This window comes from Chrysemys picta, chromosome 25 (genome assembly GCF_011386835.1).
Source record: "Chrysemys picta bellii isolate R12L10 chromosome 25, ASM1138683v2, whole genome shotgun sequence".
NCBI lineage: Eukaryota > Metazoa > Chordata > Testudines > Emydidae > Chrysemys > Chrysemys picta.
Window position 1 is genome coordinate 13,909,209 of NC_088815.1, and position 15,896 is coordinate 13,925,104.

At 62.9% G+C, this 15,896-nt stretch overlaps 1 protein-coding gene across 3 annotated transcripts; it reads right to left on the bottom strand.

The window, feature by feature from the left end:
* Positions 1–2,294: 2,294 nt before the first annotated feature.
* On the bottom strand, positions 2,295–15,180 carry USHBP1 (USH1 protein network component harmonin binding protein 1). 3 transcript variants are annotated; one of them, XM_065578222.1, is made up of 16 exons: positions 14,976–15,061; positions 14,799–14,878; positions 12,908–13,065; positions 11,651–11,766; positions 10,639–10,802; positions 9,735–10,019; positions 8,776–8,913; positions 7,959–8,107; positions 7,172–7,312; positions 6,515–6,615; positions 6,134–6,284; positions 5,494–5,779; positions 4,631–4,843; positions 4,028–4,119; positions 3,584–3,706; positions 2,295–2,915 (listed from the first exon to the last, which is right to left on the bottom strand). In XM_065578222.1, the coding sequence occupies exons 2-16, from the start codon at positions 14,805–14,807 to the stop codon at positions 2,735–2,737; spliced, it is 2,307 nt and encodes a 768-aa protein (XP_065434294.1). In that variant the 5' UTR covers positions 14,808–14,878; positions 14,976–15,061; the 3' UTR covers positions 2,295–2,734. The 3 variants fall into 3 exon arrangements, with proteins under 3 accessions (XP_065434294.1, XP_023963909.2, XP_042717892.2); XM_024108141.3 differs by having other exon boundaries at positions 5,494–5,776; positions 14,799–15,180; XM_042861958.2 differs by lacking the exons at positions 10,639–10,802; positions 14,799–14,878; positions 14,976–15,061 and having other exon boundaries at positions 12,908–13,047.
* Positions 15,181–15,896: the final 716 nt, after the last annotated feature.

Genomic DNA, 15,896 nt, shown 5'->3' on the forward strand with positions numbered 1-15,896 from the left:
CACGTCTGCCCACTGGAGCCAACGGGCCGCGCGTCAGTGCTGGGCCGAGGCGCTGAATCGGGGGCAGATTCTGCTCCCTCTCGACGCCGGGCGACTCCACTGACTGCAGTCGCTTTAAGCCTGCATGGCTGGGCCCCGGCTGCATCCTGTCCCTGGAGACCATCCCTCCTCCGTCTGCACCGCCAGGGAGGCCCCCACCCGACCGAGGTCACGGCCTCGCTCCTCTCATGAATATGCATCATGCCCTTCTGCCACCGTCACCTCTGATCCCACTGTCAGGGCTAACAAATGTCTTCATCGGCGCCCAGGAAATATGGTGTGTGTGTGGGAGGGTGTCTTTGTTCCCAGCGAGAATGAGCTGACCTCCTCTGCCGCAGCCTCCCACCCCAGCCGCCTGTGACCCCCGAGAGCAGCTGGGGGCCTGGTGCTACAGAGCCTGGTCCCTCTGGTGTCACCTTCTCCAGCCAGCCCAGGATGGGAGGCAGGGAGGGATTGTGGCTGCAGGCTGAGAGCTGCAAATGACGTGGGTGCATCTCAGTCCAATTTCGAGTGGGCAAGGCAGGCAGAGAGGCCAGGGGGTGGGGAGGCGGGGGAGCTGCGTTGTGCTCGACGGGGTCGGGCATGGCAGGGCAGGGTGGAGGAGGCTGCATTGCTTTGTGGCTGCATTACGGGTGTCATTCTCCTGGGCTGTCCTGGTAATGCCCAAATCTCCTGTCTAACCCACTGCCTCCTCACCACAGCCCCCTGTGCAGCAGCCCCCTTCTCGCCAGCTCTGCCTCCGCTCGCCCTGGCCCTGGGCTCTGCGCTGCGCTGGGGACACAGTCAGCATGAGGGACGCCGTGCAGATCCCAGGCCAGCGACAATACCCGATTTCCGCTCCGGCTGCCGGGCCGGGGGAGGCGGGTTTCCTCTCTCCGCCAGACCGATCCGTCCTGGGTGCAGTCAGGGCAGCAAGTGACGGATCACCCAGACGCTGGTGCAATGCAGGGGCAGGCGGGGCAGCCGCTCCCACTGCTCAGCGTCAGTGAAGGGCCTGTTAGAAACCGCTGCACAGAGCGGGGTCAGGCTGAAGGGGGGCTTGCTTTGAGCAGCCGTGGGTCCAGGGCTATCGGCTGGCCCAGGCTCGGCGCTGCTATTAAACCGCGCCAGGCACACATCAACTCCCTGGCCTCAAGAGTGATCGCTGCTTCTCCTGGCGCAGCGGGCATGCTGATCAATGGATCTCCCCCCTCCCCAAGCTGCTAGTCACATGACTCCACTGCACATATTCTCCGAGGCTGCCCACAGCTTTGGCGGGCGGGGGGGGCTCGGTTTTTCCTCCTCTCTTTCTGCAATGGCCAGATCCGGCTAGTGGCTCTTCCCACAATCCGACTAACACGTCCCGCCCTTCCGATGGAACACGGGAGCGAGACAGTCCCTGGGAGAGACAGATGCTGCTCTGCTCACGGGCCCCTGCCTGACCTGCTCAGTGCTGGCTGGGAGCTCACGGTGCAGGTCGGAGCTCGCCTTGCCCGAAGGCGATGGCAGCCGTCAAAGCCGCTGCGGGCTGCAGAAACCTCATGGCCCACAGCTGAACAGGAGCAGAACTGGGGGGACTGGCCCTGGACTCCTCCTCAGCTCTCGGCATCGACAAGAACTTGTGGCAGAGAGTTCCACAGGATAATTGTGCATGCTGTGTAACAGCTGGATCTGTTACCAAAGGCAGCTGAGTTCAGCGAGGGCCTCCCCTGTATGCTGCTCTGTCGGAGGCTACAAGACCAGGCTCCCCTGGGAAGGTCTGGGCCCCGTGCTCGGGCCGCACTTGGCTTTGAGGCTCCCCCAGTCGATTTCCATTGCTGGGCTCCCCCAGGGCAGAGAGGCTCCATGTTGTGTGCAGAGGCGCCCTCCGCTGGCTCTTCGCTGGCACTGCAGGTCTGTGCTGGGATAGGTGTGAATGCGGAAAGCGCCTGGCTCCATTCAGAGAAGGTCAGAACTTTCCTGTTCCCATTCCCACCCCCTGCCACCCCTAGGAGAGGCCCAGGGCAAAGGAGCTGTGTATTTTCTTACAGAAGGGACTGGAGTCCAGCAACCCCTTGTCTCTAACGATGCCCAGAAAAGAAGATGGTGATCTCCGGGCCCGGCGTTAAGGATGGAGCTGGAGAACCTGCCATGCCAGGCGTCCCCCTGGGCAGCTGAGAGGGAACATTGATGGGAGTCTGTAACAGAGGACATGCAAAGAGCAGCCCGGCTAGACGCAGACAGCTCAGCCTCGTCCGTGCCCTCGTGGATGTCGGAAGGCACAGGGAAGAGTCCCATTCGGCCTGGAGATCTCTTTATTGAGTGACTTCCTCGCCACGCAAATGCCACAGCCCCTGGGCCCAGCATGGACCAAAACCTGACCCAATTCACCTGTACAGCCCCCCGCTGTTAACCCCTTCCCGATCTGCACCGAGAATAAACCTCCCAAGCGCTAACCTCCCCCCAACGCTTGGCCAAGTGGCAGCAGCAGCTCTCTGTATGTGGGAAACCAGGACAGGCCGGGGGGCATCGGCACAGCTGTGTGTGGGGAGCCCAGAGCTGGGCTAGCCGGGGGCCGCGGGTTGTGATTTATGAGCAATAAACTCAACCAACAGAAGACCCCCTGCTCCCAGCTCCCCATGGATTGGAGAGGCGACCCTGGGCCCTGCCAGCTGGTCTCCCCCTGCACGCCCATGGGAGGGACTCGGCCACCCCCACTGCCCGCCGTGGCTCTGCCCTAGATGCAGGTCTCGCTGCCGGCCGCGGCCACGCGCCGCTCTTCCAGCCTTTGCACGGCCTGTGCGAGCGAGCGCAGCTGCTCCCCATGCCGCTCGCCCATCGCGCCCATCTGGGCCTCCAGCCTCCGCAGCTGAGCCTCCTGCTTCCTCCTGGCATTCCTGTAGGCCAGCACCAGGGCGCTGCGGAGAGAGGCGGGCTCAGGAGCAGGGACTTGGCTCACGGGGGGGCAGGAGAGGGAAGCTGCTCCCGGATCAGCTGGGGGGGGGGGGAAGAGCACAGGGGGGTGCAGAGCTCGGGACAGGCTCAGAGAAGCCCCTGGGGTGATTCTGGGCCTTAGCCAAAGTGCAACTAAACCCCTCCGCTGGGTGCACATGGACTGGCAATCTCACCCAAATGGCCTACTGCAGACAGAGCTGCCTAGCAGGGGGCTGGGAGCCAGACTCGTGGCCCTGGGGTCTACCCCCAGCTCTGGGAGGGGAGTGGGGCCCAGTGGTTAGAGCAGGGGCCTGGGAGCCTGGACTCCTGGGGTCTCTCCCCAGCTCTTTCGCAGACGCCCTGTGCGACCTCGCCTCCATTCCCACAGAGATCTGGGCTCTGCCCTTGTCTTTACCAAGCACTGGGAGCCGTTCAAATGAGGCGTCCCCAGGTTGCTGCCCTTGGTCCTTTCCCCTCGGGGCGCGTTGCCCCAACTGGCACCTGCAGGCACCGGACAAAGAGCTCCCAGGCCGGGCTGCAGCCCCAGGAGAGTGGCAGGAGGGAGCCCTGGGAGAGTCTGGCCTGAGGCGGGGGGTGCAGGGGCTCCCAGCGGGGCCTTGGGGGGCGAGCGCCGGGATCTCCATCCCCTCACCTGTGAGCCTGGAAGAAGTCTCTGGTGATCCCGACGCACTGGGCCCGCTGCGCCCGGCTGGCCACACTGCGCTGCTCCAGGGAGGCCGCCAGGGCCTGGGCCTGGCCCCTCAGCTCCCTGCTCCTGCCATGGAAACAAAGGCTTGACGGAGGATGCCACAGATCCCGTGGAGAGGGGAGCCCCCCTGCCCCCCACATTGAGACTGGATCTCCCCCTGCCCCCTCGCCCGAGATGGGATTCCCCCTCCCCCCAGCCCCTGGCTGAGTCTCCAGCCGTGGGGCGCTGCACTCCGCCCAAGATCTTTCCACTCTGTGCCCCCCAGCCGGGCAGGGCCCCTGATTCCTCCCCCCAGCCTGCGGCCCCCGTGCAGTCAGTGACGCTGCCAGGGCTGGGAGGGGGATGTTGGGGACATGGGGCTCCCCACGGAGGGAAGGGGGTGCTCACCGGGCCAGCGCCCCGACCAGCTCCAGCATCATCGTCTCCCGATCCAGGGCAGCCTGGGGTCTCGCCGCTTCTGCCTCCCGTCTCCCGACGTCCTGGAGAAACCCAAGAACATCCCTGAGCTCCCCCGGCACCGCGCAGCGGCTGCTGGGATGGGCCCCGGGGGCACCTGACAAACCCAGCTCACAACCTCCCCGTCAGCTGGGCTCAGACTCCGCCAGCGCCCCACCCCCGGCAGGGACATCGGGGTCACAACGGCCTCTCGGCTCCTTGTGAACCCGGCAGAGGCACCGATTCTCACCTGGAGCCTCCTTGCGGGGCCCCCCACCCTGTCCCCCAGGTGGGGCAGATCCCCCCCTCTGTGGGGCCATGTACACCAGTGCACAATGGATGTGAAACGCCCAAGTCGGGGCAGAGCTGCTCTCCCTTTGGGGTCCAGGGCTGCCTCGTGGGCCAGGCCCCAGGGAGTTTCCCTTTTGTTCCTGTGTTTCCCTGACCACCTCCAGGTACCCCCCGCTGCCTAGGGGCCCGGACGGGCGGGGCTGCCGTCCACCTGGCCGAGCCTGTGTCTGCAGGCGGGAGGGCGGCGCCCAGCCCCTGACGTACCCCGCGGCAGCTGCTGCAACTGCTGCTGTCTCCGCTGCTGCTGCTCCCGGAGCTGGGGCGCCGGCCCCGCTGCTCGTCCAGCTCCCCCTGCAGGTGCTCGATGAGCAGCAGGTGGGCGGCCTCCTGCGCCCGGTGCGTGTAGGTGCAGAGCTCCAGGCCTCGCGTCTCCTTCTCCGCCAGGTGCAGCCGGGTCTTCAGATCCGCCATGGACTCCTGGGGCCAGAGGGAGGCGCCGTCAGAGAGGCAGCCGCGAGCGGCTGGCCCTGGGCCATGGCGAGCTCCGGCTCCCCAGGCCTGGCCCCTCCGGCCCGAGCTAAACGCAGGGTCCCAATAGCTGCAGCAAATCTCCCGGCTCGTGTCCCTCTGCAGGGAGCAGCCACAAGAGGGTCCCCCGCGCTTGACAATCCCGCCACTAGAGAGCCACGTGCCCCACGTGTTGTGCTCCCCCAGCCCCTCACCCCACCCTCTGGGTTCCCGTTATGGCCTGCTCAGCAGTTACCCCAGTAATAATATTTCACAAACGCTAACCAAGCCTCACAGCCCTCTGGGTCCCTGATTTACAGCGAGGGAAACTGAGGCACCGTGGGGGGGGGGGGTGTGAATTGCCCAAGGTCACCCAGCAGGTCTGTGGCAGAGCCAGAAATAGAACCCAGGAGTCCTGACACACACACACTCTAGCCACCAGACCTCTCTCCCCTCCCAAAGCCAAAAACAAATCCCAGAAGTCCAGCTCCCCCCAACCCTGATCTGGCGCTAATCAGTAGGCTGCACTCCCCTCCCAGAGCCGGGAACAGAACCCCGGAGTCCTGGCTCCCCGCCCTGCACTCTGGCCACTAGCCCAGGCCGCCTTGCCCCGTGCCTACCCTGATGGCCACTAAGTCGTGCAGCAGCTGCGGCTTCTCCATCTTTGGCCTTGGTGTCTCCCCAGGCAGGACCCCGCCTGCGACCCTGACGGCCTCGTCCACCATGGCCTTGATGGCGTCGTTACTCTGGATCACGGCACCGACGGAACCAGGGGCCGCCTGGCAGCCCAGATCCAGCAGGGAGACCTCCACGGAGGCCTGCTCCGCCCGCAGCCGCCGGATGTATTCGTACAGGATCCCCTCCTCTGCTCCCCCGGGCGCCTGGGCCCCGGGGCTGGGGGCGCTGCTGGGACGGAGAGGTGTCGAGAAGAGCAGGCTAGGAGAAGGGGGTGGAGGGGGCCCAACAGCCCTTGGACCTGAGTTTGGGGCTCAAGGTCCAATCCCTGGCATGGGGGGGGCTCTGGGGTAGGAGGCTGATGGTCCCATCCCCTGGAACTGGGGGGGCTCAGTCCCATCCCATTGGATGGGGGGCGCTCTGGGGCTCAGGGTCCCATCCCCCGGGGTTGCAGGCTGCTGGACTCATCACCTGGACTGGGGGCTCGGGGTCCCATCCCCCAGGGCTCAGATCAGAGTTTTGGGGCCCCTTTCAGAAGCCTGCAGCCCTGCTCCCTTGACAACCCTCCCATAGGAGCTCTGCTACCTTTTCCATCCATGGGTCCCGGCAGCCCCGTCCTGCCCCGACCCGGCCTCCTCGCCCTCGGGCTCTGCTCTCCCCAGGAACCTCCTGGCCTCGTCCAGCACGGCCCCCGTCCTGCCGCCCGGGCTGTTGGGGGCGCGCTCCCCGGGCTCTCCTAGAGCAGGGAACAAACTCATGCTGGAGCGTCCTCGGCAGGCAGGGCCCCCCGCTCCTGGCCGGGATGGAGCCCGGGGCAGAGCCGGGCACATGGCAACCAGTTCCCCCCTCACCCCTGGGGGCGCCGTGGAGCGATGGGCTCCCCCCGCCCACCCCTGAGCTGCCAACCCCACAGCGAGGGGCGTTTGGTGGCTGTGGGGCCAGAGGGGACCAGTTGCAAGGACTCACCTTTGTCCAGGGCGTCTCCCTCCTCCTCTGGCTCCAGCCAGGGCCCCAGCTTCACCCCGGCCAGGGGCAGCAGCACCTCGTAGGCCTCCATGCAGCGCTCGCTGCCGGGCCGAGCACAGAGAGCAGCTTGAGAGCTGGCAGGGCCCCCACCCCCTTGTAACCCGTCCTGAGCCCCCACAGGCCCTCGTGCCCCCTCCTGAGCCCCCCACAATCCCTCACACCCCCTCCTGAGCCCCCCAGCCCCTCACACTCCCTCCTGAGCCCCCACAACCCTTCACACCCCCTCCTGAGCCCCCCACAATCCCTCACACCCCCTCCAGAGCCCCCAGCCCCTCCTGAGCCGCCCAGCCCCTCACACCCCTCCTGAGCTCCTCAGCCCTTCGCACCCCCTCCTGAGCCCCCCACAACCCCTCACACCCCCTCCTGAGCCCCCCAGCCCCTCGTGCCCCCTCCCAAGCCCCCCAGCCCCTCACGCCACTCCTGAGCCCCCCACAACCCCTCACACCCCCTCCTGAGCCCCCCCCACGCTCCTTCCCAACACCGGGAGCCCCCCATATCCCTGTCCCTCCCACACAAGTCCATTCCCCCTCCCAACCTAGCTCCGCCCCCTCTCCCCGTGCGGGGATCCCGGAGGGGTCTCGGGGGCGGGCCCCTCACCTGTACTGCGCGGCCAGGCGCAGGGCCGTGCTGTTGGACTCGTGCTGCCCCAGCCGCATGCTGAGCCGCTCCGAGTGGCCCTTCCACTCCCGCAGGGTCCCCGAGAGCAGCTGGTTCAGGCCTTTGAGCTGCTCGATGCACCTGGGGCGAGAGGCGCGGCGCTGACGGGGCAGGGCTGGCTCCCGGGGGAGCCCAGGGAAGGGCCGGTTTATAACCCACCCGGCTCTTCCGCATCCCTGAGCGATGCCCAGACAAATACACCTCCCGTGCTATCCACACATCCTCCTCCCACAGGGACCCTCGCCACCCGTCAATGCAGCTGTGGAACCAGCCCCAGGGGGCGCCACTGGACACCCTGCAGCCCTCCCCAGCCCGGAAATTCAGCCCAGGAGGAGGATGTGCCAAATACTGGGGCCATGGTGGCATTTAATTGCACCATCCTCGGGGAGGGGGGGGCGGGGAGGGGTTGCCCATTATAGCTTTGGACGTGAGAGTCTGCTTAATGCAGGGGATTGGGAATCAGGACTCCTGGGTTCTATTCCCGCTTTGGGAGGGGAGTGGGGTCCAGCGTTTAGTGCAGGGGAGGGGGGTCAGGACTCCTAGGTTCTATTCCTGGCTCTTCTATTCCAGACTTCCTGTGTGACTTTGGGTGAGTCACTTCCCCTTTCCGTGCCTCAGTTTCCCCTGACTGTGCCGGGGGGGATGATCACACTCATTGATGGGGAGGGGCCTGGTGCGAGGCTGCCCCGTCCAACGTATAAAGTGCTTGGCGATCCTCTGCCCTCACCCTCGCAGCTGCTGGGTCCGAGCTTCCCACTCCCTGACGTGGCTCTCCGACGCCGGGGGGCGGTGCTGGGGGAACAGGCGGCAGAGGTGCTGGGTGCTGGAGCAGCTCTGAAAGCACCGGATCAGGCTTTGGGCTGCGGCAACTGGGTCCTGCAGAGGGCGCCAGCGGGGACGACAAACAAAGGAATGAGTCTGTGGATGTTAACGATGCCCTGCAGGACGGCCACGGGCCTGGGGGCTGGGATAGGGGCCCACGGGTGCTAGTCGAAATGACACCCAGGGTGGGGCATTAACCAAGCTGCGGTTAAACACCGCAGCAGGAATGGAGCAGCCCTGGCGTGACAATCCACGGCCACCTGGGACCTGTGGCCACAGCCATCAGTGGAGACTGGCCCAGCCCTCTCCCAGCTGAGCCGAAGGAGTAAATCCCCTGGCTGTGAGAAGCTGCCTGTTGTACTTGGTCTGGCCAGCTCTGAGGGAGACACGGCCACACGCCCGCAGCCCGTGCACTACACCCCCTTGGCTCCTTGCCTGTTGCAGGTGATGCATGCAGCCGGGCCTGATCCAAACGCCCTGCGGTCAGCTGGGGAGTCTCTCCATTGGCTGCAGGGGGCTTTGGAGCGGGCCCGCAGCTGGCTGGCAGCTGCTGGTCCCTGTCTACGGGTCGTTCCCGGCTCTAAGCTCGGCAGCCATGTAACCCAACAGCCTGGGGAGCTGCGGCCCGGCCGGCCTCCTGACCCCTGCAGTGAGCAGGACCTAGCGGGATGGGATGGAGAAGCAGCACTGAGACCTGGGCCAGCCCCTGGCGCTGCACTCACCTGGAATGGCCAGGGCTCCCCTTCCCCGCCGGGGCTGACGGACCCCCTGGTGCTGACAGTGTCACTGGCAGATGCTGAGGGGCTGCAGGGTTGGGACGGCGTCTCCATTCTGAGCAGCGAGTCCTGCAGCTCCTTGACCTGGGCAGAGAGCGGCACCCGTCACTCCCCTCCCGGCTGCTGCACAAGGGCGACCGGAGTAGCTCCATGGAAGTGAGGGGTGTGAGTCTGGATTGCACCAGTGGTACAGAGATCAGACTGATTCTGACAGCACTTTCCCCGCAGGGTCCCCCAGGAAATTAACAAGCCGAGTCCACATAGATCCCAGAGCTTGTGAAACCGAGGTCCTCGCACCCCAACACGGACACTGTGAAATCCCTCCCTCCTTCAGTGCCCCGTCACCCAGCCACCTTCCAGTGGAATAGCTCAAGCAGGCTGAGCAGAACCCTGCGTCCTGGGGCCCAAGAGCTCCATTCCCAGGGGGGTGGCCCAGCCCTTCACCCTCCCGAGGCAGGTCATGTGACCCCCACGCTTTTTGCCACAAGATGAGAATCACGGATTCGATGAATCAGAAGGGGTGTGTGGAACAAAACGGCTACAAACACACAGGCTTCCCCACAGCTTGAGTTCTAGCTTTGTCTGCTTTGTTTACCAGGGAGCCCCCCCACCCCACTTGGAATACTACACAGCCACTCAATGACATTTAGTGGCCGAATAGAATACAGCAAATAAAAAGGTCACCCGTGTGGCTGGGTGCTTGGGGTGGTCGGGTTGAGACCTTCCCAAATAAGCTCCTGGCTGCTCTGCATGGACAGTAAAACATCCATTGCACTAGTCAGAAGACCTGAACCTACCACTCCTGGCCAAAAGTCTCTTTTCCCGCAGTGTGCAGCACTGCTGCCCTGCCCCCGGAGGTGGCTGCGTGTCAGTGGCAGGGCAGCCATCACCGCTGTCATGCATACCTTTCTCTGGAGCTTCTCCCGTTCCTCCTGGAATGCTTGCAGGGTGACCTTGGACCTGCTTAGCTCCTCCTCCTTGCTCCCTAGCGCCACCCGGAGAGCTGCGTTCCTCTCTGCGTATGTGGTTATTTCATTCTTGATCCAGCTCATGTCCTCTGCTGAGAGCCCTGGGCTGGCCTCGCTCGTCTTCTCCCCCGGCGCCCTGGGTGCTGCCTTCCAGGGACAGCTCCCGTTGTCCTCCGGGAGTCCCGCAAGACCCCCCAGGCCTTGTTCTAGCTCTTCCAGGGTCTGGAAATGCAACCCCCACACCCATCCCAGTCACCCACCGAAGCTACAATCACTGCATCATGCCAGGAGTTCAGAGCTCTCCCTCAGGCACCTGTCACCTTGGTATCTAGGCTTCATTGCATCCACACCACCTCTGGTTCCAGGCAATTTAAACACAAACCTCCAAGATCAGGGGACTGGCTGGCTCAGGGGGGCAGGGAATGGGACAAGGGGCCTTTCCCCTCTAGGGGCGCCTGCTCCAATCTGCCCCCAGGGCAGGGGGACTGGCTGGCTTGGGGGGAGGCAGCCCTGATGGCTACTTGGTGGCCTCTATGGGGTATGTGCTGGCAGGTCTCGGTGCACTTCCACCTCAGACACCATCACAACTGGCTGTAGCTGCCCCCTCGTGGGTACCCTCTGCAGAGAGGACTGGCCAGGCCCCAGAGAACCTGCTGCCCCTCTTCCAGGGGTCTGGGCAGGACAGAGCTGGGGCCCAGTGCCAGGGCAGGTCGGGGTCGCTGCACAGGGAAGGCAAACCCTGCCTGTCCCAGCATGGGGCGGCTGAGAGCCCAGGGCAGGCGTTCGGAAGGAAGAGGGGAGGGGGGCGGTTAAGAAAGTGGGGGAAGGGAGGTTTGCTCACCTTGGCTATCTGGGCCCACTCCTCCCCCGCCGCGCTGGGGCCACCCGCGCCCGTCTCCCCACCAGCGCTGCCAAGCAGCCGAGCATGGCTCCGCCGGGAGAACACGGCGTTCTCCAGAGAGGCCACAGCCTGCTGCAGATCTAGGAACACGTCGGAGCTGCCTCCTAGCGGGGGAGAGAGGGGACGAGTCGGGGGGAGGCCTGGTGGGGCTCGTGCCCCTTCCATCCTCGGGCATCTGGGCTGCATCCCAGAGAGGCTGCCATAAAGAGGGACAGACCCAGCAGCGCGGGCAACGGCCGTGGCTCCTCTCAGTGCACAAGGGGACGGAGCTCCCGGCACCACACAACACCTACCACCTGCGTGGATTTAGCAGCAGGCCCATCGCCGGAGCACGGGGCAGGAAAAGAGGGGCCCATGAGTCTGTACCACCAGGAAGCAGCTGGCAGGCTCTGGCCCCCGGCCATGGCATCCCTGGGTTCACCCCCTTCGATCATGGCAGCCCCATCCCGCCTCCCTCCAGCTCCGCAGGCCTGTGCACCGTTGCCTCGAGCCCTCGTTGCAGTGACCCAGGTGGGCCAAGGCAACGCGGCAGCATCCCGATGGGACGAACACAGGGGGCAGCGACCCTGGCTGGGGATGGCTTCCATACACAATAGCCAGCCTGCCACTTCTGGGCCCCCGGATCTATCGGAACCTGAGCATGGGGGAGCCGGCTCTGGTGAGAACAGGGCCCCTGGCGAGATGAAACCCTTTCAGTGATAATAAACCTTGTCAAGAGCTCTTCCCTCAGCGATCTCAAAGTACTTGACATAGCAGGGGTGGTATCATTTTCCTCATTTCACAGCTGGGGAAACTGAGGCATGGAGGGGGGAAGTGACTTGCCCTGAGTCACTCAGCAGGCCAGTGGCAGAGGCAGAAATAGAACCCAGAAGACCTGGGTCTACCCACTAGACCTCATTGCCTCCAAAAGGCCTGGGATAGCTTGGGGCAGAATATAATGAACCCCCTTTACCTTCCTCCATGCAGCCCATGGGGAACGGACGGATGGCCAGGCTCCGGGGCCTCTGCACACACCTGGGAAGGCTTGCTGTGTATTCGGAGCACTGGTCTGAATACTCATCTTCCTCTCTGCAGGAAATCAAAGCCAGAGGATGGCCAGGGAGAGAGTGGTCAACTCCACTCCCCCCGGGGACATGGCAAAGGGGGCAGCTGATGTGAGACAGCTGAGTTCCAGGTGTGAGTCTAACCACCTGAAACCAGCCCTCTAAAACACCAATATTTTGCTGCCAGATTAATATTATGTCACTGAGCAACAGTGACATCTAGTGAGCACATGCATTAATAGCAAGCGTCTGTTCCCAGAGCACCTTTAGTGCAGCCTTGCAAAATTAGAATCGTTTTCATGGGTGAGTAAAATATCAGGAGTTTTTTCATCATCATGGGACAGGAGGACAAGAAAAATGTGGCTCTGAGCCCGTAAATGTTCATGACACTTGGACAGGTCTGATCGAAAGCGGGGGGTTAGAAAGTTCCTGTCTTTCTTCCCCAGGGCTGCAGGGAAAGACGAAGAACACAAAGTCTCGGGTAGATGAAGCCAGGCAGGTCAGACCACAGCAGCCAGTCCATAGCCTTTAAAGGAGACCATGTTTTCAGCTAAAGAATCAGATGCACAGATACCATGGTGATGGGCACGGGCTGCGTACAAGACCCGGAATAGAATAGAATACAATAGATGACAACGAGCAACTTTGCTACCCAGAACTGCTTCTCAGAGTTAGCTGGTCCAGAGTAGCAAAGGGTTAGAGAAACTGAGGGCTACCAGCCGGGGAGGCGCGGGGGTTTTCAGATGAGAATGAGAGTTGATGAAGTGGCGACGCTGTTCCCGATGGCAGAGGAGAAGGCTCTCGCGCCCCAGCGGAGGAGCTAGGACGGACAAAAAGGGAGCTATTGCTCTGAGGGAGAAGGGGAGTTGAGAGAGAGGCCAGGTCTCCGGCACAGGCTGGAGGGTAATTTTGAACTGGCCCCTGGAACGAACAGAGTCGGGGAGAGTTTGAATACGGAGTGGAAGTGGGTGTGGGAGAAGGGGAGAGGCAGGACACTGGGAAGTGGGGCTGAAAGGAGGCCATAGAGCATGCCATGGGCAGGGCGAGAGGAGGCTAAGGCCTGGGCAAGGATTCATGGGCAATCAGTCCCAGGCCCAGCGCGGCTGTATCAACCCCAGTCCTGCGCTGCCAACAGAAACTGAACCTGTGACAAGCAGGGCAGGTACCTGGTTCTCCTCTGCTGCAGCCGCTCGGCCTTGCTGTGGAGCTGGGCGATGGTGACGAGCAGCGTGGTGATGTGTTCCTCGTAGCGCAGGATTGCCCGCTCGTCCGCCCCTGCTACGTCGGCCTCCTCCTCCCTCTCGGAGATTGAGTCCAGCTCGCCCTGCGGAGAACCCCACCCAGAGAACCCCAGACATCTCAGGCTCCTTCCATGCCAAAGGATCTGAGAGCCCTGTACCGACCCCGGCCCTGACACCAGTGCAAAGCGCTACATTCGGATTCAGCAGCGTTTCCCAGTCACTTTGCACGGTAAACAACAGCACCGGGGGCAGGGCCACAGAGAATCGGGCCAAGAGGGCACCCACCCACCCACCAGTGAATTGCTAAAGCAGCCAGCGCTGGTGTGGAACACATCAGCCAGTCTGAACTAGCCGCACGACACAGCAATTTCTAGGACAGGAAGTAAAGAGTATGGTGGCCAGATGAAAGGTTTCAGGGAGACAGAAGGCCCCAAGTATGCAAAAGTCATGAACCAATCTCCCAATAATCCAGACACTGGTTTAAAAATCCTGAGATTTTACAAGTGAAACATTGGGGTGTTTTATTCACCGTTCAGGTTTTGAACCTTTGGGGGTCACATTTTCAAGCTTTTCTCCACAGCCAGGAGGGCTGGGATCTGACTTTTAAAAACATGGAAGCTGAAATTCTCCCATAATAACCTGACTTCAGCACCAGGGGCTTTAAGGGGGAAAAAATAGCAAAATGCCAAGAGTGTGTATTGGAATGGGGCCAGGCCACTAGAGGATGGGGGTAACCCCCTGAGTCCTGCCGAGAGTGGCATAGGATCTTTAATGACCACACAGACTCGGGATGCCTGTTTCACACCTCAGCACCCCCATCAACCTCCCCTCGCACTCGGCCATCGTTTGGATCATCGGCACCACTCACTCAGCGCCGTGGTGCAGCTCCAGCCTCCCACCCCAAGCAGCCTGGCTTTGGAAGCTGGACTAGGGAGATGCCACTCCTCCTGCGGGGTGAAATTCCCCCCGGGCAGAGAGGCCAGCCTGAGACCTCAGCAGCACGTCAGTCCCGTTACACCCTATGCGAGGAATAAGCGGCTCCTGGTTACTCTCCATGCCTCTGCGGCTGGTGCTTTTACACGCCATGCCATGCCACCCTGCAGCTTCCCGCCTGCGCCCCCTTTGGGCTGAGGGGGCAGTGCAGCCTCCATGGGTCGACAGGCAGCGGGTTTGTTAGCATCCCATTCCCAGCCAGCATGGAACCAGGAAAGGCTGGAGCCGCTTCCTGTTTTCAGTGGGAACAATGTCCTCCCCGCAGCAGCACGGGGTTAGCGCACCGGTGCCTAGCGTGAGCAGGGAGCCCTCCACCACCCTGGGCCAGCGCCCCCCACCGCACACCCTGGGCATGCTGGGTACCCTGGCGCTCCTGGGAAGTACACACTGCTCGCTCTCGGGCCCTTTCCCCAGGGCCGCACAGGATCCCTGCAGCTGGGGGAGGGGGGAGGTCCTGCCGCGTGAGGGTAGGATTTCTGGAGCTGCATGCCCATGCGATGCCGCGCTCCTCCTGCAACCCCACGTGCAACTGGCTTGTGAGGAGCAGGGCTAGGACTGCTAGCCATTCCCCCCTCCCTGGGGATCGGTCTGTTCCCTGCGGGCTCCTAATAGGCAGGGAGAGCGAGACAGGGGCCCAGGGCGCCTTGTCCTTCCCCACTGCAGAGCAGCACAGCAAGTCTAAACCCTGTCCCCTCCCCAGAGGTGGCTCTCTCACGGGGAGGGGGGAGGCTGAGAGCAATTGCAAAGCCAAGCCAGACCCATAACCCCCCTGCCTGCAAGGAGAGGCTCCCTTGTCCAGGCCCCCCAGGAGGAAGCCACTTGCCTTCTCCATCCCTGTTCCTTTGCCCCTCTCTCCTTCGGCAGGAGAGGAGTCACGTCTGAGGAAGCAGCAGGGTCCTATCGCTGTGGTGAGAAAAGTCAGGGGAGAAAATCAGGCAACACCATCGCGTTTAGAAGCCCCTTCTCAGCAGCTGCTCTCCAAGACCCGCAGCCCAGCCACCTAGCAGACCATCCCAGTGCGAGGAGACTATGGCTCTGCCAGGATCTCCCCGCCGTCTGTGCTGCTTCCCGGCCCATTCCCATTTCCCGATCCTGTGTCTATTTCCTCTCCCTTGGGAAACTTGGCTGCAGGCGCGGCCTCCGGCTCTGTTGCGCGTCCCGTAGACAGGAAGGGAGAGCTGGTTCTGCCCTGCCCTTTGCCTTCGCTACAGCCGAATGAAACGTAAGCCTCTCTCTGGACCCAGAGGAAAGGGTTCGAAAGATCCTGCAGGTTGGAAGGTAGCTGGGATAGTTATAGTGTCCTGCGTTGGTTGTGGCCCTAGCCCTGCCCTGCCTGACAGGGGTGTGAGGCGCTCAGTCACGGAGGCCAGATAAGTGTCTAGATAGAGGGCTGGGTCTGCCACATCTGAGACCCCTTCAAGTGGTGCAGCCAAGGGTATGTCTGCACTATGGAGTCTATGTCGGCAGAGCCCCCGCGTGTGGCTGGAGCCTAGGCTGGCTGAAGGAGTTTTTCTGTCGGTGTAGGAAGCCCATCTCCCCGGACAACGTTAGCTACACTGACAGAGGCCCTGTTCCGTTGGCCCAGCTGGGGGTTGTCCCCACCCCGACGGACGTAGTCATGCCGACAGACTTTTCAGTGTAGACCATGCCTCAGGCCAAGTCTGCACTAAAAAGTGAGGTCGACCCAGCTACGTCACTGGGGGGGGGTGTGTAAAATCCACACGCCCTGAGAGACATCGCTAAGCCGAGCGAACCCCCTGCAAAGCCTCCTGTTGACCTAGCTACTGGCCCTCCTGTCGCTGTGGTGAGTGCTACAGCTGCAGCGTTTCTAGCGAAGGCATAGCTTGGGATTTGATAGGAGACGCCTGTCCCACAGCACTGGCTATGCTGGAAGGCACGTTATTCTTTGGGTTTTGCCATG

Excerpts from the sequence above, each read along its gene's own strand:
- USHBP1 (XM_065578222.1), bottom strand. Across the intron at positions 5,780-6,133 it reads GGGACCCATGGATGGAAAAG|CAGCGCCCCCAGCCCCGGGG; the intron begins GTAGCAGAGCTC and ends TCTCCGTCCCAG. Across the intron at positions 4,120-4,630 it reads GTTGCAGCAGCTGCCGCGGG|GACGTCGGGAGACGGGAGGC; the intron begins GTACGTCAGGGG and ends GGGTTTCTCCAG.